Raw genomic sequence first — 22,746 nt, forward strand, 5'->3', positions numbered from 1 at the left:
TGACAAGAGAAGCAAACTCCTGAGCTGGTGTTGGTCACTGGCAGGGACAGGGGACTCATGAACCAAACAGGGCATGGAGGGCAGATTTGTTATATGTCCCCAAGGAACACGCCATCCTTGTGGCATTGGGTTGTGCTCATCTCCATGACCATGATCATCAGTGTCTCTGGGGCTGGACCCCAGAGGGGTCAACAAGGTTCTTTCACAACATTCAATTCAGAGAATGAGGTTCAAACCCCGGGTGGCCCCTCATTACTCTTCTAGGTCACAAAAAGGGCCACTCCATCTTGGAGGCTTTGGGATGGTTGCCAGGATCACCCCCCATGTGCCTGCTGCTTCCTGTGCAGGAGAAGCTCACCTGGGGTCTGGGCTCATCAGCAGCTTCATGGGGGAGGAAACACAGGCACACACTGGGGACTTCCTGCTCCTGATGCCCCGCAGCCCAGCCCACAGCCTGGATTGCTGTAGAGCCCAGGGAAGTGACAGAGGACAGGGGGACAGTCAGTGCCTGTGGGCTCAGGAGAACCCACTAACATGCATGAAGTCACCAGTCATAGAGGGTGCCCAAGGGCCCAGTGTCCAGGGTCAGGCTAAGTGGCTGGGGCCTCGGGCATGTTCCAAAAGTAACACAAGATTCTGAATTATAACATTGATTTGGGTGACAGTGACTGTCTGGGTCATCATTTATAGTCGGAGACACAGTGCTGTGAGAAAACAGAGAATTTGCATTGGTCTCGGCCTTTGGTCCCTGATACAGAACTCCTGGAACCCTTGTCATCTCCTGGATGACAGGCAGCATTTGTTCTAACGAGGTTACTCTGGGTGGGCTCCTGGGGGAGGACTGCTTACTCATAGACACAGGCACGATTCGAAGCTTAGAATTTTCACACCTGTACGAAATTTCCTTAAAGTGGGAAAAGTGCTCAGGTGAAGTCACTAAATGACTCTAGCAAATTCAGTGAAACAGAAGAAAAGACCACTGCAGCCCTGGCTGGTGTGGCTCAGTGGACTGAGCACATGCCAACGCAACAAAGGGTCACCATTTTGATTCCCAGTCAGGGCACATGGCAAGGTTGCAGGCTGGGTCCCCAGTGGGGGGCACTCAGGAGGCAACCACACATTGATGTTGCTCTCCCTGTCCTTCCCTCTGTCTGAAAGTAAATAAAGAAATAATCCTGAAAGAAGAAAAAGAAGAGAGCAGTGTAGGCTTGGAGTAAACACCCAAGAAACTGTATGAGACCCGGGAGACATGCTGCGTGTGACCGTCACCTGAAGAGCGGGCAGTCCCGTGGGACGGAGCCCCTCACTGCGGACCTGACAGCGTCTCCAGGCAGTCGTGTGGGAGCTGGGTTGTGTGGTGGGACATCAGCTGGTGTCACAGGGAATTGCTGGTTGTGAAGAAAAATCATTCACACATTTTGTGACCAAAAATATCAGAAGTGAAAGGTTTTGTGTGAGTAGAAACCAAGACAATACAGATGAAAGGAAATGACATTTTTACCTAAAATTATTGATTTTGCTAAAATTTACTCCAGACTCTGTGAGGACAATCAGTCAGGATTTCTCACCCCTTCAGGGAGAGTGACCTGGGGACACCCTGTGCTCTCACTCATGACTGTGTGCTGCTCCCTCCCCTTCCATGGACGTTTCTGACTGCACAGGAGCCCACCTTGCAGAAGCCTCCACTAAAGCTTCAAGGGCTCAGAGCATAACCTCTGGGCCCAGGGGTTTCTGTCTCACTTCCTCGTAATCTGAGCCACTGTGAGTAACTGTAGCTGCTTCCCCTTTTTTGATATATAGCACAGTAATAGTCGGCCTCATCCTCAGGCTGCAGCCCAGAGATGAGCAGGAGCCCTGCATTGGCCGAGGCATCTTTGGATCCAGAGAAGCGGCTGGGGACCCCGGAGTCCTGGTGCTTGTCTGAGTCTGATTTAAATCTCAGGAGATACCGGGGAGGGCTCCCTGGCTCCTGCTGGAACCAACGTATGTAGTAGTCGGCAACACTGATGTCACTGCTGAGGGTGCAGGTGAGTCTGGCTGGGGCTCCCAGAGAAGCAGAGAGGGAGGGCAGCTGAGTCAGCACAGACTGGGAGAGGGAACCTGCAGATACAGACACTTGTCAGTGATGGGGCAGAACCAGGGGAATTTTCTCAGGAGATTGAGCAGGAATGGAATATACTTGGGAACTGAGCCCTGGTCCCCGAGGCCCAACCCTACCTGTGCAGTGAGAGAGGAGCACGAGGAGGAGAGGAGTCCAGGCCATGGTGCACACAGTCCCTGAGCCCACAGTGGGGCTGGGCTGCCCAGGCCTCCTTTTCTCCCCACACTCTGCCAGGGAAGGGGCTGTCCATGCAAATGTGTGTCCATCCAGGGGCTGCCCAGCCCTCCCTGAGCCCTGGTGCTGGAATTCAGTTCACACCCTAGACTGAGGAGGATGGAGGTTAGCTTTGCCTCTTGGGAGAACTGTACAGGGAAGCACCTCTTAGAACAACACAGAGGTCCCTTCTCAGGGAACATCATCAAACCACAGGGGACACAGCTGCTGATTCCCTTTCCCTGTGCACAGGGCCTAGCCCCCAGGCCCAGGCTCCTGTCAGTGAGTGGTCCCTAATGAGCAGCTTGATGGGCTTCCCTAGGGCAGTCCCTCAGTGCCCCCTTTTGGTGGCAGTGGCTACACCTCCCTATTGGACCCAAGGACTTGAGAGCCTAGCTGGTTTCTGCAGATCAGCAGGTCACTGATTCGGTTCACACCTCCAGGGTCTGGTTCCCAGATACTGTGACTCTGACACACTGTACTGGTTCCTGTGGCATCTCACTCCCAGGGGTCCTCTTCTGTGTGAGGTACAAACATGTATGGGAGTGACAAGTTAATTTATCTCACATTCAGTGGACATGCTGCAAAAGTAAATTCAAAGTTAGATTCATGTCCAATGTCACAGACCAAGGGAATATTCATCTGGATTAAAGGACTCGTGTGGGCGTTTCAGAGAACTTTCCAGGAACACACTCGGATTCACGTGCGGAGGAGGCCGGCTCAGCAAACCTTTCAAGTCCTGTGATGCCTGTACACCTTTCACAGATCTGATCTGATTCAATGCCTGGTAAAGAGAAGGGCTCTTGAAGGGCTCCCATTTAACAGTGGGAAGTGTCACATGCTAATTCATTTTACAAATTAACTTTCACTCTTCGTTTTCTCTTATTTTTTCTTCTTCGTGTTCTGCCTACCTGTGTCATGTGTCTCTGGTTAAATATTTGCTTTGGGAGTCCTAAAATGTTGTTGGGAACTGCCCTGACTGGTATCAGGAAATGAAACCCCCGCCTAGGCTAAGGCTAAGGGAACGCCCTTGGAACTGTAAGCCAGCAAGGAGACAAAAGCTTACCTCCCTGGCAGGAATGCTGCTTCTACTGCTTTATTCATAACTGAACTCCAAAAAGCTTGGTCGGTTAGCCAAAGACGGGTAAGATTTCCCAAGGGGGGAATGACCTACGACAGGCACGATCACTTTGGGAGGCCCCCCAGAAGAAGGACTTGGGGGGCTGCAGCAAAAGGGGGTGATGGACCCTCGCTCCTCGGCTTTGACATAGCCTGAGTTCTCAGCATCTGGGAAAAAAACCTCCTTGTCTCCCAGTTGCCTTAGTTCCCTTGCTCCACCTAATCCTGAAACAATGACAGGGTGGTGCAGCTCCGTACTGAGAAGTGCGGATTCCCCAGGGTGATCAGGCCTAAGAAAGAACATGTAAATTACTGTGAAACCTTCTTTGTTTAGAATGCTCTCAGTTGAATGAGAAGGGTCTTAGGAGGAAGTTATTTTGTTCCTCAGTCTTACAGCTCTTTGACCCCCAACTCAATAGACTGGCAGAGTTCTTTGTTTTCTATGGTTCCTCACTTCCCCCTAATGAGTACTGTACTTTACCTGAATTATTATGCAGAATGAGCCCAATAAAAGTAGGTATGGACTGTAAATCGGTGCGCTCCCCACTAGGGGGGGTGGCCATTCTGTCCCTACTTCCCCACAGAAACTGGTCTGTCTCTGTGCATGTTTTATCTCACGTGTTTTTCATCGAGCCATCCACAGCGTTCTGTGGTCACTGCTGGCCGGGGACCCACGCAACAAAATGTGTTTATATTATAAAGAGTACTTTCCCAGCCTGTATTGTCTTACGCATTGCCTCACTTTAGTAGCAAGATACCACTCAGGTGCAATGCGTTCGCACCTGTACTGAGTGTCTGGGCAGTTGGAGTAAGAGACCATCACATCCCTCTGTGCCCAGATCCACCTCTGCTGCACCTGTGCCCACGGCCCCATGGTCCTCTCACGTCTAGACTCACAGGGACTCCTAGTCAATGACTCTGGCCAGGATCACTTGCCTACCTCGGGCCCTGCATCCTCAAGGCCCTCAAGGGGCCTTTCTCATTCACTTGAGAGAAGTCACCCCCTGCTTAAAACCCTCAGGGACACCTCACTACTGTCTGCACAGAAGCCCAGCTCCTGGGCTCCCCTCAGGGGGTTTCCCGATGGGGCCCACCCACCACATAGCCCCTCCACGTGCGCTCAGACGTCCAGCTTCCCCACTTCCCTGTTACTTCTGATCCCTGACTCCTGTCCCTTCATAGTGTTGACCTGTCCTCTACTGTCCTTAGGAAGGAAATAGGATTAAACTTGAATCATGGTAACATTTATATTACGGCCAATCTGAGAGGCTCTCAGTAGTAGGCACACACATGTCATCACAGACAGAATTACAGAATCAATATCACAATGTAAATGTCACACAAACTACACAAAACAGTTCAAAGCGCTGCCTGCATGGATGATACGACCTCATCCACCCTCCACAGGACGCCCCGTGTCCAATCCTGTACTCCCTGCACCTCTCACTCTGCTCCCTCACTGACGCTGAGAACACACCCACACACCATGACCCTCATCAGCACATGTTGTAGCCTATATATCATTTACATCCCAAAACTCTGCACAGGACAGCAACGGGTCCCAACCACCGTGACATGAATGTACGTGTGCAGAAATTACCGCAATGATCAGGTGACTGACTGCTGTGCTGAGTGAGAGAGGGAAGGGGGAACAGGCTCCCTGTGTTTGGAGTCATGAGGTTCAGGGGTGACACGTGTGAGCAGAAGGAGTCCAGACCAGCACACACGGCCTCGGACCATCATTTGTCGGTTCCCTTCACCCACGTCACAGGGCAGAATCCTGACTCATTCACACAGACATTTCAAACCAACGTTTCTTCGTTCACGAGTTTTCCTTCCAATGTCATTTGTGGAACTGTGTTGAGAAGATGAATATAATATTTCATTGATCACATGGTGGACTTTAGGCTGTGAGTTAGTCCCAGGTGACTACTGATGACCTTACAGACTGTTATTTAAGGGAAATGTGAGCAGACACTCAAACAACCACCTTGCCCTGGCAGGTCACATGCTCATGGGGGTCATCTTGTCTTCTGTCCTCAGTGTCTGCTCCTCACCCACCTGCTTCTCCTGTCTGTGCTCCAGGACCCACACACACCTGACCCCAAGGGCATGAGACCCTGTCATGTGTTCATTCACCTTTGTGTCTCAGGCTTGAAGTAAACTCCCTAATAGAGTAAATGTCATAGATGTGAAATATTTTTATGTGCAATGTGTAAAATTTTAAAATATTAACTGCACACATAGTTTAGCCAAATATTATACTCCATATGTTAGGTGTTTCGTTTGTTTATTTCTCTTATTTAACCTTCATTGTATTTATCCCATTAACATTTAGTCCCCTTATGCCCTCCTCCCGCCAGCAACCACCACACTGTTGTCCATGCCCTTGAGTCCTTTCCCTTTGCTCAATCCCTCCACCCCCTAAACTCCCACACCCGCACTCGCTGTCCTTCTCTGTCCTTCACACTGATTGGCAGGACTTTCCACATGACTGGGTCAGAGGCTCTGCCCTCACCTGAGTCTGTGTGACACTTTTGTCTCACAGATGGGAGCTCAGAAGCACAGAGAGATGGCACATAAGTCTCCCTCCAGTTTACTGGCATGAACAGGACTCAAAGCAAAGGCTACCTAACAGCTGAGAACATGTCCTTTTAACCCTGTGGATCTCACCCTGGGCTTGTAACAGGGTGCAGCCAAGAGGGGGACCCCAAATAGGGATTTGAAATGGGGCCCAGAACAGAAGGTGTCCAGGAAATATTAGGATGTCCTCCACCCCCTCCCCAGGTGTGGGTTGGGGGAAGGGACAAATGGAGCAGGGCCATTGAGAGCTGTTTTGCATACCAATACCTTTGTAGCTAACCTTTGGCATGGTCATTTAACATATCTATAACCTTCACCTGGTTACATAGATATGTTAAATAGCTGTGGCCATGCTATGAGCCAGGGGAATGGAAGTAACTTCCCCACCAAGATGTAACTGGAGGGCAGGTCCCCCTAGTTACAGGGCCTGCGTGGGAGCTTGGAGAAGATTGGCTCCATGACATAGGGCCACACCTGCCCAGACCCATGATGGCAGCCCAGTGAAGCTTAAAGGATATGGGAGTGCTGGCAAGTGTAGCCGATGGTGGGAGGAGTCAGAAATGGGGCTGCAGAGAAGGATTGGCACGGGGATTTAAACCCAGATGTGGCAGTCATTGGAGGGAGAACCAGGTGGCTGTGGCAGTGCAGAGGGAGCCAGGTGGCAGTGACAATAGAGAGGGAACGACGCAGTTTTGGCTGAGTGGAGACTCCTGCATTGTTCAGAGAGAGCCACGAGGATTTGACAGAGTGGGGACCCTCGCAGCTTTGGAAGGGGGAACCACCAATGGCTTTAGCAGAGATCCCAGCGACACAGCTGATGGTGCGGGGAGGGAGGCCTACCACCTGAGACAGATTACTGGGAAGAACTGGGAGCTGCCTGAGCCACAGTCTTCTGTTTCTTTTCCTGAGATATGGTACCTCAGATTGGGCAAAAGGGGGAAGAACTGTGTGTGTTTGTTGGTGTTTTAAGGGATTGGGGGATTTTGATGAAGACATTAGGTCACTACTTTAAGTCTGTATAGCATTAAATAAACATTTCTTTTCCTTTTCATGAATCTATGGCACTGAGAGATGTCTTTCCTCTGGTGACAGACATAACAAACCTGGGGGGTTTCTTTCAGGTAATAGTATGTTATCCCAGAACGCCCCCCCTCCTTGTTGCTCTCTAACAGGGTCATTGGGCCCCCTCATGGGATATTTGGAAATCTGGAGGAGGTGTAATGGGTCATAACTTAACAAGAAGGTGTCACTGTCATCCATGAGAAGAGTTCAAAGGATGCATCTGAAAGTCCCACATGCACAGAGCAGACCCCCCACAAGCACTGACCCACCCCCATTCCACAAACACACAGGCTCACACACTCTGTTCTGAACTAACTCACCCTCAGGAATTCTTGGTACAGAAAACAGGCAACCAACCTCCCTGACATGGGGGAAAGTTGGAAAGAAAATAGAGGGACTCAGAAACCTGCAATCTCAACACAAACTTTCCAGCAGGAGACAGAAGACAGCACCATCCTTGGTGGAGACAGGCTGACTGCAGACCCAGCAGTGGAAGCTCTGGGGGTTTTGGTCTCACTTCCCCCTGAGTCTGCAGCACTGTGTGATTGTAGCTACCACCACTACCATAGTAAGACTGACAGTAGTAGTCGGCCTCGTCCTCTGGCTGCAGCCCCGAGATGGTCAGGGAGGCAGTGTTGGAGGAGCTGTCTATGGAGCCAGAGAACCGATCTGGAACCCCAGAGGGTCTTTTGTTATTATCATAGATCACAGTGGTGGGGCCCCTGCCTGGGCGCTGTTGGTACCAGTGCACATTGTTGCTTGCAACGTTGCCGCTGCTACGGGTGCAGGAGATGGTGGCCGTCTGTCCCAGAGACCCAGACACAGAGCCAGGCTGAGTCAGCACAAACTGGGCCCAAGACCCTGCAAGGAGGAACACACAGAGATCAGGGAGGACAGGACAGACCCTGTTCCCAGGGAGGGAGGTGAGGTCATCAAACCAGGAGACAAGGTGGTACCCTCCCAGAATCCCCCTCAGGCCCCACCTGTGCAGTGAGCCAGGACAGTGAGGAGAAGTGCAGCCCAGTCCATGGTGGAGACGCCCCCAGACTCTGCTTCCTGAGCCCCACAGCCAGGCCTGAGTCTTCAGACTTATATGTCAGCCTGAGGCTTAGAGTGGGAGGTCTTTATGCAAATCTTCCCTTTTATTGGCCCTTGAAGCCACTCCTATAACCAAACCAGGGCTCCTGCTGACACCAAGAGATCACAGAAGTAGGAGGGCTACAACCCAAAGATGACACTGAAAGAGGCAACAGTCAGGGACAGGACTCTCAGCTGAGGAATGTGGGGCTTAGTCACCCTCTGGTGGATACAGGAGACATGGCGCCCTCGGGCTGATGCTGGTGCTCAAGGTCCTGCCCTGCTCCTGGCCCTGGTCCTGTGCCCCTTCCAGTCCCAGCCTTTTCACATTAGCTCCGTTCACTTAGCAGTGTGCATGTTAGGCTCCTTCGTGCGCTTCTGTGGACTGAACAGTCATTTACTGATGTTGCGATTTATATTGTTCCATTGCATATGGACCAGAGTTTGTTTCGTTAATTCATTCACTTCTTGAAGGTCTTAGCAGTTGCTCTGTAAGTTTTAACAAACGTGAATGAATGAGCTGTAACTTCATGTGCATATGCTTGTTTGAGCACAGGTCACCGATTTAAATAAAGACTTAGGAGAGTGGTTTCTGTCTTCTATCACACAAGAGTGTGTTTAGCTTTGTGACAAACTGCCCAAGTGTCTCCAAAGGTGCCCATGGCTGGTGGATCCCCACGGCACCAATGAGAGTCCCTGCCGCCCCACAGCCTGGGAGCCTCTGCTGTCTTCAGTGTGTGAGTATTGGCTGTGCTGATGGGAACCTGGTGGTCCCTCGTTGTTACACATGTAATTTCCCAGTAACACCTTATGTTCACCATCTTTCATGTTTATTCCTAGTTGTACACGTTCCTTAGTCAAAAGACTGATGAGAACTGTTGAGTGGGAGGGAGGGTGACATTCCCCACTACAGAAGAATTCGAAGGCTGCACAAATCAGATGAAAAACAAATTCTCTGTGGTTTCAAAGCTCAGAGAAGTACGCGTGAAGCCCAGGCTGGTACCAGGGATCATGTAGGTTGCTGTGCACGTGTTAGCTGGGTGTGAATAAAGGAAGGAAGCAAGCAAAGGGAGTCTGACATGATTAAGCAAAATCAACTGGGAAGCATAAGCCTACTTGCTTAGCCAGGAAGCTACAGCTTCACTCTCCCCAGGGGATGGCAGCATTGACCCTCCCAGGGGATTAACGCCCTGGCCTCTCCTTGAAGGAGGAGCATCCTGGTTCCCAAGGAACAAAGAGACCTCTCTCTCTCTCTCTGTGTATCTCTCGCTTTCTCTTTCTCTTTCTCTCTTCTCCCTCTTCCAGAAACATGCAATCACCCCATTTGTTCACTGTCTCCATAGCAACAATGTGGGTCTAGCAGCCAAGCAGGGCCCAGAGTTGATGGTGTAGCCCTGAAAGACAAAACTATAATAACAACCAGAAACTCTGGATACTGGTCTTTGATCTGGCCTTGCTGAAGCCACAGTCGAACATTTTCCATACCAGGACAGACAGACATGTGACACACGGGCAGCCTTCTATTTGGACTCAGATAAATCGTGCCGCACCACAGTCTCTTGCTCATGTGTCTGAGAAAGGCTTTTCTCCTGATCCCATGAAGCAAGACTGGGGCACAAACACCCACCTGGTCTTCTGGGGTCTCACATGCTGCACTTGGGCCTTTCCCAGCCCCACTCAGCACTGGGGGGCTCTTTTGGTCTAGAAACAAAACAATTCTTTGTGCTCTGGGGGAACCATATCTTCAAATGGAGATATTTTCATTGTCACCACAAAGAAAAAATTGAGAAAATGAAGTCCTTTTGTTTTAAAAGCACAGGTCACACCAGAATCATAATCCAGAGCTGGTGTTGGTCACAGGCAGAGACAGGGGACTCATGAACCAAGCAGGGGCAGGGAAGGCACATTTGTCATATTTCCCCATGGAACAGGCCATCATTGTGCCATTGGGTCGTGTTCAGCTCTGTAACCATGATCATCAGCATCATCTAAGGCTGGATCCCAGAGGTGTTCACAGTGGTTCTGGTGACACAACAGAATTCAGAGAATGAGACTCAAACCCAAGAAGGTCCCTCACAGCTCTTCTAGGTGACAAATGAGGGGGCTCTACCTGGGAGCCCTTGGACACATTGCCATGGTCATCCCCCATGTGTCAGTGTTGGGAATAAGGAAATTAAGAACTAAATTTAACCTTAGTAAACAAGAACCACATTGTAGCTAAAAAGAAATGATAAAAGAGACAAAGTACAGTTAAAGCAAACATCCTATGTCTAGCAGATGCTCTCCCCCTGGGTAGGCTAGATAAGCAATGCTTTGTAGTTTTAATCAGAAAATAAGAACCTAGCTAGCTAGAGCCAGGAGATTACTAGGTTAATGAACAAACATCCTGCCTTCCCGCCTTATGAAAGAATGCTTGGTTTGAAATTCCTGCGCGGTCTTTGTAAGCAAATTGCTAACTGCCACGTCTGCTTCTGTATAACGCTTGCTTGCCCACCCCTACATAAGGACTTAGGTGTAAGCGCTCAGCGCATCTCTCGTTTGCAGCTCCTTGTGGGCACTGTGTCGCTGGACACTTTGAGAATTTGCCCCTGCACAGGTTAAACTTGGCCAATAAAGTAACATCTTTGATACCCTGAAAGTCTCCAATATTTGTTCTTGCATTTGCTGGATGCTACATCAACTGCTTCCTGTGCAGGAGAAGCTCACCTGGGGTCTGCGCTCATCAGCAGCTTCATGGGGAGGAAACATAGGCACACACCGGTGACTTCCTGCTCCTGATGCCCCGCAGCCCAGCCCACAGCCTGGATGGCTGGGGAGCCCAGGGAAGTGTGAGAGGACAAGGTGACAGTCGGTGCCTGTGGACTCAGCAGAACCACTGAGAGTCATGAGGTCACCAGTCATAGAGGGTGCCCAAGGGCCCAGTGTTCAGCGTCAGTCTAAGTGGCTGGGGCCGCGGGCATGTTGAAGACATAACACAAGATTCTCACTTATGACATTAATTTGTGGGTTCACATGACTGTCTGGGTCATCACTGGTACTTGCAGACATGGTTTTTCAAGATAAGAGAAAATATATATTGGTTTCAGCCTCCTGACCTTGAAATTTGCAGGGTGACAGGTTTTCCTTTTGTTCTAATGAGGTGGCTCTGGGTGGGCTCGTGGGTGAGGACTGGTCACTCAATAGACAGAGACAGGATTTGAAGCCAGGAATTTACAACCCTGCCCCCCATTTCCTTGAGGATGGAGAAGATTTCAGGTCGAGTCAACAAATTAATTGAAACAACTGGTGGGACCCTGGGAGCCTTCAAGTTAAAGTGAAGAATTCGTGTGACACCGGAGACGTCCTGCTTGTGACTGTCACCTGAAGAGCAGGCAGTCTCGTGGGACTTTGCTCTTCTGCTGTGAACCTGACACCGTCTTCAGGCGCCGTGTGAGAGCTGAGTTGTGTGGTGGGACATCCAGCTGGTGTCACAGGGAACTGCTTGTTGTGAAGAAAAATCCTCCCACAGTTGGTGACCAGATGTGACAGAAGGGTTCTGTGTGAGTGCAAAACAAGACACAGCAGTAAGGTAATCCTCAGATTTTTACTTAAAAATATTTATTCTGTTAAAATTACTCCAGATTCTGTGGAGATGATCAGTTTGGCTTTGTCACCCCTTCAGCGAGAGTGACCCGGAACGCCCTGTGCTCTCACTCATGACTGTGTGCTACTCCGCCCCCTTCCACGGACGTTTCTGACTGCAGAGGAGCCCATGTTGCAGAGGCCCCCACAGAAGCTGCAGTGAGGCTCAAAGCATAACCTCTGGGCTCAGGGGTTTCTGTCTCACTTCCTCGTCATCTGAGCAACTGTGAGTGATGGAAGCTGCTCCCACTGCCATGAGCTGTAGCACAGTAAGAGTCGGCCTCGTCCTCAGGCTGCAGCCCAGAGATGGTCAGGAGCCCTGCATTGGCCGAGGCATCTTTGGATCCAGAGAAGCGGCTGGGGACCCCGGAGCCCTGGTGCTTCTCCAAGTCTGATTTATACTCCAGGAGATACCGGGGAGGGCTCCCTGGATTCTGCTGGAACCAGTTTATGTAGCTGCCACCAACACTGAAGCCACTGCTGAGGGTGCAGGTGAGTCTGGCTGTGGCTCCAGGAGAAGCAAACAGGGAGGGTAGCTGAGTCACCACTGGCTGGGAGAAGGAACCTGCAGATATACACACTTGTCAGTGATGGGGCAGAACCAGTGGAAACTTCTCAGGAGATAGAACAGAAAGGGAGTAAATTTGGGAACTGAGCCCTGGTCCCCAAGGCCTGTCTCTACCTGTGCAGTGAGAGAGGAGGACGAGGAGGAGAGGGGTCCAGGCCATGGTGCACACAGCCCCTGAGCCCACAGTGGGGCTGGGCTGCCCAGGCCTCCTTTTCTCCCCACAGTCTGCCAGGGGAGGGGCTGTCCATGCAAATGTGTGTCCATCCAGGGGCTGCCCAGTCCCTCCCTGAGCCCTGGTGCTGGAGCTCAGCTCACACCCAGACCAAGGAGGATAGTGCTTGGTGTCACCCCTTGGGAGAACCCTGGGAGGAAGCACCTGCTGAGACCACACAAAGGTCCCTGCTCTGCAGACTCTGCCAGGCCTGAGAGGACACAGCTGCTGAGTCCCCATCAGGGGGCACAGGGCCCATCCCCCAGGCCCAACCCCCCAGGACTGAATGGTTCCTAATGACCAGCTTGGCAGGCACACCAAGGCAGTCCCGCAGCGCCCCCTGAAGACGGCAGAGCACTCACCTCTTCACGGACCAAAATCCTGAGATCCCAGCTGGTTTGTGTAGCTCAGCAGGTCACTGACTCTATTCACACATCCAGGGTCTGGTTCCCAGATACTGTGACTCTGAGACACTGTACTGGTTACTGATGCATCTCACTCGCAGAGGTCCACAACTGTGGGAGGTGCAAACATAACTTAGATAACAAATTTGGTCTCACCTCCAGTGATGATGAAAATGTAAATATACAGTGAGCTTCCTGGTCAAGGTCACAGACAAAGGGATCACTGATCTGGTTGGAAGGGCTTGTAAGAGAGGTTCATTGTCATTTCCAGGAATACACTCAGAAACATGTGCAGAGATGGACCATTCACCTAACATTTCTAGTCATGTAATGCATATAAAGTTTTCATAGATTTGATTTAACTTCTCAGAAAAACTAGTGCCTGTGGAAATCTCCACAGCTACCAGTGGAGTGTGCAGTGTGCCTACTCAGTGTAGGAACTGACTCTCATCTTAGTCTGTGGAGTTCTGCACATCTGTGTCAGGTTATTCCTGTTAGGATTTTGTCTTGGCTGTTGTAAAATGTGTTTATATTACTAACAAAACTTTCTCAGCCTGTATTGCATTACTCATTGTCTCACTCTAGTAGCAAGGTAACAGTCAGGTGTGATGTGTTCGCACTTGTGCTGAGTGTCTGGGCAGTTGGAGGCAGAGACCAGCACGTCCCTCTGTGCCCAGACCCACCTCTGCTGTACCTGTGCCCACAGTCCCATGGTCTGCACATGTCTAGAGTCAGGGGGACTCCTTCTCAGTGACTCTGACCAGAATCACTTGCTCACTTAGGACACTGGGTCCTCAAGGCACTTCAGGTGTGGTTCTCATGCAGATCAAGGAGGTCACCTCCTGCTTAATAACCTCAGGGACTCCCCACTGCTGTTTTCACAGAACCCCAACTCCTGAGATCCCCTCAGGGGGTTCATGGGGGAGCCCCACTCTCTCCCCTGCACCACGCAGCACCTTCCTCTGGGTCAGACCTCCAGCTTCCCACACTTCCCTGTTACTTCAGATCCCCGAGTCCTGTCCCTTCATGGTGTCCCAGACAGCTCCTCCTCTGTCTTTTGGAAGGAAATGTAACCGGAAGGCGCCAGCATTCGAGCTACCTGTCACTACCAAATCCAATACGCAATGACAGTGATTGAATCTTTTATAGGCGCTTTATTCAGATGGCCGGCAATCCGAGAAGATGGCAGGTTTGTACCCTAACAACCCATCTTCCTCTTTCTTTCCCAGCCAGATCTTTTATAAGGGGCCTGGGGGAGGGCAAACAAGGTGTCAGCAAAAGCCTTTGAAATTCAACAGTTTCCTCCAATGTGAAGGGTAGTTGCTTGCTTCTTCCTGGTACAGATGTCTCCAGGCAAAGTAATCTCCAGCCAGTGTCCCAGGAGGTCAACTGCTTATTCTCAGGCACCAGGATGGGCCTTATTTGTAGTTACTGAAACAAAAACTTAACATACACATTACTTGCTAGATTTATGACTATTTACCTTAAGCTAAATTTTCCCAAGTCTTAAGCCCCTATCAGAAATAGGATTAAACTGGAGTCACGGTGACAAGTCCCATTCTGGCAAATCTGAGTGGCTCTCAGTAGTAGGGCATGCACATGTCATTGCAGACAGGGTTAGAGAAATAATATGACAATGTGGAACCCACACAAGCTACAGAGAAGTGTTTAAGATCTGTGCACATCGATCCCGCCCCCTCAGCCCCCATCCACAGGACCCCCCTTGTCCAGTCCTCTCTGCCGTTCAATCTGCTCCCTCGCTGACTGTAACACACACATCCACACAGCACGTCTCTTCATTGGGATGTACTTTCACATAAATACAATTTATGTCCCCAAACTCTTGCATAGGACAGCAACTACTGTCGAACTACTGTCACATAAATGTACGTGTGTAAAAATCTCGGGAATCCTCAGCTAACTGATGTAGGAGACTGTTCTGTGTGGTGTGGGCCCAGCTCCCCCTCGCAGATGCACAGGACCCACACCCACGGACAGGTTCTCCCGTGGGGAATCAGGCCTGCAATGTACTTAGGCCACTCTGAGTCCTGCTTTTTACTAAAACTCCTTCACCCTGAATTGAGGACATTTACTGCAAAGCAACTTCCTAAAATTCATGCTAAACCTTCTAAGGACCAGTGTAACCTGTCCAACTACTTTTGTCCTTTCATTTGCAAATATCCCTCTTCTGTGATGTGATTAACAGCATTGGCTCCTTTGTTTTCTGTAAAAGGTAACCACCAAAATCAAGCCTGTGCATAGTTAATGAGGACCTCCTTGTCATGTGCCCAGTAAGACAATAAAAGCTCTGGAGCAAGGGCAGAGGCTCCTGATCTTGAGAGAAAAGCCATGCTGTCCCTTTTCCTCCACTGCATTCAGTAATCTGTGTGAATGTCTCATTTCATCCATAATGACACGGACCCCACAAGCTGGGATCCATATCAAACTGAATGCTGTGCTGAGTGAGTGAAGAGGGAACAGGGCCTCCTGTGTTTGGAGTCATGAGGTTCACGGATGACACGTGGGAGCAGAAGGAAGTCCAGACCAGCACACACGGCCTCGGGCCATCATTTATTGCCTTCCTTCACCCACGTCACAGGGCAGAGTCCTGTCTCGTTCACACAGATATTTCAAACCCATATTTCTTCCTCCATGAGCTTCCCCACTAGAGTCCTTTGTGGGACTTTGGGTTGAGAAGTTGAATATTATGTTTCATTGACCAGATGGTGGACTTTGAGCTGTCTGTTAGTCTCAGGTGATAACTGATAACCTTACAGACTGCTATTTAAGTGAAATGTGAGCAGACACTCAAACGACCACCTTGCCCTGGGCAGGTATTTGCTCATGGGGGTTGTTTTGTCTTCTGTCCTCAGTGCCTGCTCCTCCCCCAAATGCTGCTCCTGTCTGTGCTCCAGGACCCACACACACCTGACCCCAAGGGCACGAGACCCTGTCATGTACTCATTCACCTTTGGGTCTCAGCCTTGAAATACACTCCCTAATAGACTAAATGATATAGATGTGAAATATTTTTATGTGCAATGTGTAAAATTTCAAAATATTAACTGCACATGTACTTTAGCCAAATATTATACTTGACACATTGGGAGTTTGTTCATTTAATTTAATCTTTATTATACTTTTTCCACTAACATTTAGACCCCTTATGCCCTCCTCCCCCCAGCAATCATTATACTGTTGTCCATGCCCAGAAGTCCATCTCCTTTTTGCTCAACTAATCTACCCCTAGCCTTACCCTTCTCCTACTACCTCACTTCCTGCTATCCTTCACACTGATTGACAGGACTTCCCACATGGCTGGGTCACAGGCTCACCCAGAGGCTCACTGGGTCTGACCTCATCTGAGTCTGTATGACTCTTGTCTAACAGATGGGAACCCAGAAGCACAGAGAGATGGCACATTAGTCTCCATCCAGCTGACTTGCATGAACAGGACTCAAAGGCAAAGGCTGCCTAACAGCTGAGAACTCATCCTTTCAACCCAGCGAGTCTCACCCTGGGGTCATTGGGCCCCCTCAGGGCATATCTGGAAATCTTCAGGTGGTGTCAAGGGTTGTAAGTTAACAAGAGGGTGTCACTGTCATCTATGAGCAGAGTCCAAAGGACACATCTGAGTGTCCCACATGCACAGAGCAGACCCCCCACAAGCACTGACCCACCTCCATTCCACAAACGCACAGGCTCACACACCCTGCTCTGAACTAACTCACCCTCAGGAATTCATGGTACAGGAAATAGGCAACCAACCTCCCTGACATGGGGGGAAGTTGGAAACAAAATAGAGGGGCTCAGAAACCTCCAATCTCTACACAAAATTTCCAGAAGGAGACAGAAGAGGGCACTTGCTTGGTGGGGACAGACTGAGTGCAGACCCAGAAGGGGAAGCTCTGGGGTTTTGGTCTCACTTCCCCCTGAGTCTGCAGCACTGTGTGATTGTAGCTACCACCACTACCATAGTAAGACTGACAGTAGTAGTCGGCCTCGTCTTCAGGCTGCAGCCTGGAGATGGTCAGGGAGGCAGTGTTGGAGGAACTGTCTATGGAGCCAGAGAACCGATCTGGAACCCCAGAGGGTCTTGTGTCATCAGCATAGATCACAGTGGTGGGGCCCCTGCCTGGGCGCTGTTGGTACCACTGCACATAGCTGCTCCCAATGTTACCACTGCTACGGGTGCAGGAGATGGTGGCCTTCTGTCCCAGAGACCCAGACACAGAGCCAGGCTGAGTCAGCACAAACTGGGCCCAAGACCCTGCAAGGAGAAACACAAAGATCAGTGAGGACAGGACAGACCCTGTTCCCAGGGAGGAAGGAGATGATATCAGCCAGGGGACAAGGTGGTGCCCTCCCAGAATCCCCCTCAGGCCCCACCTGTGCAGTGAGCCAGGACAGTGAGGAGAAGTGCAGCCCAGTCCATGGTAGAGACGCCCCCAGATTCTGCTTCCTGAGCTCCACAGCCAGGCCTGCGTCTTCAGACTTTATGTCAGCCTGAGGCTCAGAGCTGGACGTCTGTATGCAAATCTTCCCTTTTATTGGCCCTTGAAGACTCTCCTTTAACCAAACCAGGGCTCCTGATGAGACCAAGAGATCACAGGAGTGGGAGGGCTTCAGTCCAAAATGACAGGGAAAGAAGCAAGAGTCAGTCAAGTCTCTCAGCTGAGGAATGTGGGGCATGGACGCCCTCTGGTGGATACAGGAGACATGGTACCCGCAGGCTAGTGCTGGTGCTCAGGGTCCTGCCCTGCTCCTGGCCCTGATTCTGTGCCCCTGCAAGTCCCAGCCTTTTCACATTGGCTCCGTTCACTTAGAAATGTGCATGTTGGGCTCCTTCGTGTCCTTCTCTGGCCTGATACATCGTTTATTGATGTTGCCAATCATATTGTTCCATTGCATATGGACCAGAGTGTGTTTTGTCGAGTCATTCACTTATTGAAGGACATAGCAGCTGCTTCCTAAGTTTAACAAACGTGAATAATACAATGTAACTTCATGTGCATTTGCTTGTTTGAACACAAGTGACTTCTGAAAATAAAGACCTAGGAGCATGATTTCCGTGTTGTATCACACAAGGGTGTGTTATCTTCGTGAGAAACTGCCAAAGTGTCTTCAAAGGTGCCCATGGCTGGTGGGTCCCAGCAGCACCAATGGGAGTCCCCACTGCCCCACAGCCTGGGAGCCTCTGCTGTTGTCAGAGTATAGGTGTTGCCCATGTTGATGGGAACCTGGTGGTCCCTCCTCATTACACATGTAATTTCCCAGTAACACCTTACGTTCACCATCTTTTCACGTTGATCTCCCAGTCGTACACATTCCTTAGTCATGAGAGTGTTTAGAACTACTCATTGGTGTGAGGTTGGGGGAGTGAGGTAGCATTCCCCAGTAGGTGGGAATTCGAGGGCTTCACAAAGGTCCTAAATCAGGTGAAAAAAATTCTCTGTGGTTTCAAAGCTCAGAGAATGAGTGAAACCCAGGCTGGTACCAGGGAATATACAGGTTGCTGTGCACATGTTAGCTTGGCACAAATAAAGGAAGGAAGGAAGCAAAGGGAACTTATTAAGCATGATCAACCAGGAGCATAAGCCTGCTTGCTTAGCCAGGAAGCTACAGGTTCACTGGGGAAGCATCCCCAGTGGATGGCAGCATTGTCCCTTTAAGAGGATAAACACCTTTCCGTCCCCATGTAGGGAGCAGCCCAGCCTCCAGGGCCAGGTTCTCCTGGAGACCAGGGGAGAGTAAGCACACATGCAGAAGAAGTCCAAACGTTCAGGAGGAGGTGCTTCTATGAAGCTTGTGCATTCGGAGCCATGATTGGCTAGAAGTTTGGCCCAGTGCAAAGCTGTGGAAGCTTGGGAAGTTGATTGGTTATTTTGAACAAGTATTAGGCCTTTCTAAGCTGGAGGTAACACAATGCCAGGGAACAAAGAGTTTCTCTCTCTCTCTCTCTCTCTCTCTCTCTCTCTCTCCAGGAACACACAGTCACCCCATGTCTTCACGCATTCTCTCCATATGGACAGTGTGTGTATAGGAATCAACCAGAACCCACAGCAGACCTGGTGGGATCCAAAGGTCTAAGCTAAATATGTAACAGAAACTCTGGACACTGGCCTTTGTTCCGACCTTGCTGAGGATACAGATGAATGTCTTCCATGGCGGGACAGACCCAGATGTGGCAGAGGGGCAGTCTTCTGTTTCCACCCGCACAAATGTTGCCACACCACAGTCTCCCATGCATGAGTCTCTTCTCATGATCCTGTTAGAGAACATGATTTCTGCCAGCAGCACAAAGGGTCACCAGGTTCTGCGGTCACACCTGCTGCTCGTAGGCCTCTCCTGCCCCCTCTCAGAACTGTGGGGCTTTTTTTCTCTCGAATAAAAGCAGTTTTGTGTACATTGAAAGGACCATATCTTCAAACAGCAATATTTTCATTGGCGACATACAGAAAGAATTGAGAGAATGAGATCTTTTTGTTTAATAGCACAAATGACAACAGAACCAAAATTCTGAGCTGGTGTTGGGCACTGGCAGGGACAGGGGACTGATGATCCAAAAAGGGGCAAGGAGAACAGATTTGTCACATTAACCCATGTCACCCGCCATCTTTGTGGTATTGGGCTGTGCTCATTTCCATGACGATGATCACCAGTGTCTCTGGGGCTGGACCCCAGAGGGGTCAACAAGGTTCCTTCACAACATTCAATTCAGAGAATGAGGATCGAACCGTGGGTGATCCCTCATTACTCTTCTAGGTCACAAAAGTGACGGCTCTATCTATGAGGCTTTGGGCTGGTTGCCATGATCACCCACAATGTGTCTGCTGCTTCCTGTGCAGGAGAAGCTCACCTGGGGTCTGGGCTCATCAGGAGCTTCATGGGGGAGGAAATACAAGCACACACTGGGGACTTCCCACTCCTGATGCCCCACAGCCCAGCCCACAGCCTGCATGGCTGGAGAGCCCAGGGAAGTGTGAGAGGACAGGGGGACAGTCAGTGCCTGTGGGCTCAGGAGAACCCACTGACAGTCATAGGGTCACCAGTCATGGAGGGTGCCCAAGGGCCCAGTGTCCAGGGTCAGGCTGAAGGGCCTGGGACGGTGGGGATGTTGAAGAGGAGACACAATGGTCACAGTCAGAACATTAATTTGTGGGTTCACAGTGACAGTTTGAGTCATCACTTTTACATGCAGACACAGTATTGAGAAAAGAGAAAATATATATGGTACTCAGCCTCCTGACCTTGAAAGTTCCTGGGTGACAGGTGCTCCTTTTGTTCTAATGAGGTGGCTCTGGGTGGGCTCCTGGGGGAGGACTGCTCACACAAAAGACACAGGAATGATTCAAAGCTTGGAATTCACAGACCTGTCCCCCATTTCCTTGAGAAGGCAGAAGGGCTCAGGTGGAGTCAGCAAATTAACTGAAACTAAATTAAGGACCCTGGGAGCCTTCGAGTTACAGCCAAATGGTTGTTCCAGACCTGTGGGTGCCCTGCTTGTGACCATCGCCTGAGGAGTGTTGGGAACCGCCCTGACTGGTATCAGAAGCTGAAACCCCCGCCTAGCTAAGGCTAAGGGAACGCCCTTGGAACTGTAAGCCAGCAAGGAGACAAAAGCTTATCTTCCTGGCAGGAATGCTGCTTCTGCTGCTTTATTCATAACTGAACCCCAAAAAGCTTGGTCAGTTAGCCAAAGACGGGTAAGATTCCCCACAGGGGGAACGACCTAACACAGGCACGATCACTTTGGGAGGCCCCCCAAAAGAAGGACTTGGAGGGCTGCAGCAAAAGGGGGTGATGGACCCTCGCTCCTCGGCTTTGACATAGCCTGAGTTCTCAGCGTCTGGAAGAAAATCTCCTTATCTCTCAGTTGCCTTAGTTCCCTTGCTCCACCTAAGCCTGAAACAATGACAGGGTGGGGCAGCTCTGTACTGAGAAGTGCGGATTCCCCAGGGTGATCAGGCCAAAGAAAGAATATGTAAATTACTGTGAAACCTCCTTTGTTTAGAATGCTCTCAGTTGAATGAGAAGGGTCTTAGGAGGAAGTTAGCTTGTTCCTCAGTCTTACAGCTCTTTGACCCCCAACTCAATAGACGGGCAGAGTTCTTTGTTTTCTATGGTTCCTTACTTCCCCCTAATGAGTACTGTACTTTACCTGAATTATTATGCAAAATGAGCCTAATAAAAGCAGGTATGGACGGTAAATCAGCGGGCTCCCCACTAGGGGGGGTGGCCATTTCGTCCCTACTTCCCCACAGAAACTAGTCTGTCTCTGTGCATGTGGTGTTTTTTCTCGCGTGTTTATCGTCGAGCCATCCACAGCGTTCCGTGGTCACTGCTGGCCGGTGACCCACGCGCAACAGCGGAGCAGGCAGTCCCTTGGAGGGAGCCCTTCACTGCGGACCAGACACGGTCTCCAGGCAGTTGTGTGAGAGCTGAGTTGTGTGGTGGGGCATCCAGCTGCTGTCACAGAGAATCACTGGTTGTGAAGAAAAATGCCCCCACATTTAGTGACCAGATGTGTCAGAAGACAAGGGTCCTGACTACAAAACAAGACACAACAGGATGAAAGACTGAAACTGTTACATAAAAATATCATTCTTGTTAAAATTTACTCCACACACTATGGAGATGGTCAGTCGGGCTTTGTCACCGATTCAGCCAGAGGGACCCAGGGACACCCTGTGCTCTCACTCATGACTGTGTGCTGCTCCCTCCCCTTCCATGGACGTTTCTGACCGTACAGGAGCCCACCTTGCAGAGGCCTCAACAGAAGCGTCAGTGAGGCTCAAAGCATAACCTCTGGGCACAGGGGTTTCTGTCTCACTTCCTCGTCATCTGAGCAACTGTGAGTGATGGAAGCTGTTCCCACTGCCATGAGCTGTAGCACAGTAATAGTCAGCCTCGTCCTCAGGCTGCAGCCCAGAGATGGTCAGGAGCCCTGCATTGGCTGAGGCATCTTTGGATCCAGAGAAGCAGCTGGGGACCCCAGAGCCCTGGTGCTTCTCTGAGTCTGATTTATACCACAGGAGATACCGGGGAGGGCTCCCTGGATTCTGCTGGAGCCAGTTTATGCAGCTGCCACCAACACTGAAGCCACTGCTGAGGGTGCAGGTGAGTCTGGCTGTGGCTCCCGGAGAAGCAGAGAGGGAGGGTGGCTGAGTCAGCACAGGCTGGGAGAGGGAACCTGCAAACAGAAACTGGTCAATGATGGGGCAGAACCAGGGGAATTTTTCTCAGGAGATGGAGCAGAGAGTAAACTTGGGAACTGAGCCCTGGACCCCGAGACCCGTCCATACCTGTGCAGTGAGAGAGGAGCACGAGGAGGAGAGGGGTCCAGGCCATGGTGCACACAGCTCCTGAGCCCACAGGGGGCTGGGCTGCCCAGGCCTCCTTTTCTCCCCACCCTCTGCCAGGGGAGGGGCCGCCCAGGCAAATGAGTGTCCACCCAGGGACTGCCCCGCCCCTCCCTGATCCCTAGTGCTGGAGTTCAGTTCACACTCACACGGAGAAAGATGGAGGCTGACTTCAATCCCTGGAAAACCCCTGCAGGGAATCAGCCCTTGATACATCACAGAGGGCCCTTCTCATGATATATTATCAAGCCCCAGAGGACACAGCTGTTGAGGTCCAGTCAGTGTGCTCTGGTTCCCACCACCAGACCCAGGCTCCTATTAGTGAATGGTCCCTAATGAGCAGCTTAATAGGCACCACAAGGCAGTCCCTCAGTGCCCCCCCACTGGTGGCAGTAGAAACACCTCCCAACATGACCCAAAGCTCA

At 50.7% G+C, this 22,746-nt stretch overlaps 5 gene segments (V, D, J or C); all 5 read right to left on the minus strand.

Moving 5' to 3' along the window:
* Positions 1 to 1,693: 1,693 nt before the first annotated feature.
* LOC123810889 lies at positions 1,694 to 2,263 on the minus strand. The segment is given in 2 exon segments: positions 1,694 to 2,100; positions 2,218 to 2,263. Coding segments are annotated over 2 exon segments (453 nt in total).
* A 4,927-nt stretch (positions 2,264 to 7,190) lies between these two features.
* LOC123810890 lies at positions 7,191 to 8,144 on the minus strand. The segment is given in 3 exon segments: positions 7,191 to 7,222; positions 7,562 to 7,939; positions 8,062 to 8,144. Coding segments are annotated over 3 exon segments (456 nt in total).
* A 3,741-nt stretch (positions 8,145 to 11,885) lies between these two features.
* On the minus strand, positions 11,886 to 12,514 carry LOC123811013. The segment is given in 2 exon segments: positions 11,886 to 12,341; positions 12,459 to 12,514. Coding segments are annotated over 2 exon segments (399 nt in total).
* Positions 12,515 to 16,768: 4,254 nt separating this feature from the next.
* On the minus strand, positions 16,769 to 17,489 carry LOC123810891. The segment is given in 2 exon segments: positions 16,769 to 17,229; positions 17,349 to 17,489. Coding segments are annotated over 2 exon segments (507 nt in total).
* Positions 17,490 to 21,799: 4,310 nt separating this feature from the next.
* LOC123810892 lies at positions 21,800 to 22,310 on the minus strand. The segment is given in 2 exon segments: positions 21,800 to 22,152; positions 22,265 to 22,310. Coding segments are annotated over 2 exon segments (399 nt in total).
* Between the last annotated feature and the right edge of the window lie 436 nt (positions 22,311 to 22,746).

This window comes from Phyllostomus hastatus, unplaced genomic scaffold, assembly GCF_019186645.2.
Source record: "Phyllostomus hastatus isolate PE091 unplaced genomic scaffold, TTU_PhHast_1.1 phas_scaffold_760, whole genome shotgun sequence".
Taxonomy (NCBI): Eukaryota; Metazoa; Chordata; class Mammalia; order Chiroptera; family Phyllostomidae; genus Phyllostomus; species Phyllostomus hastatus.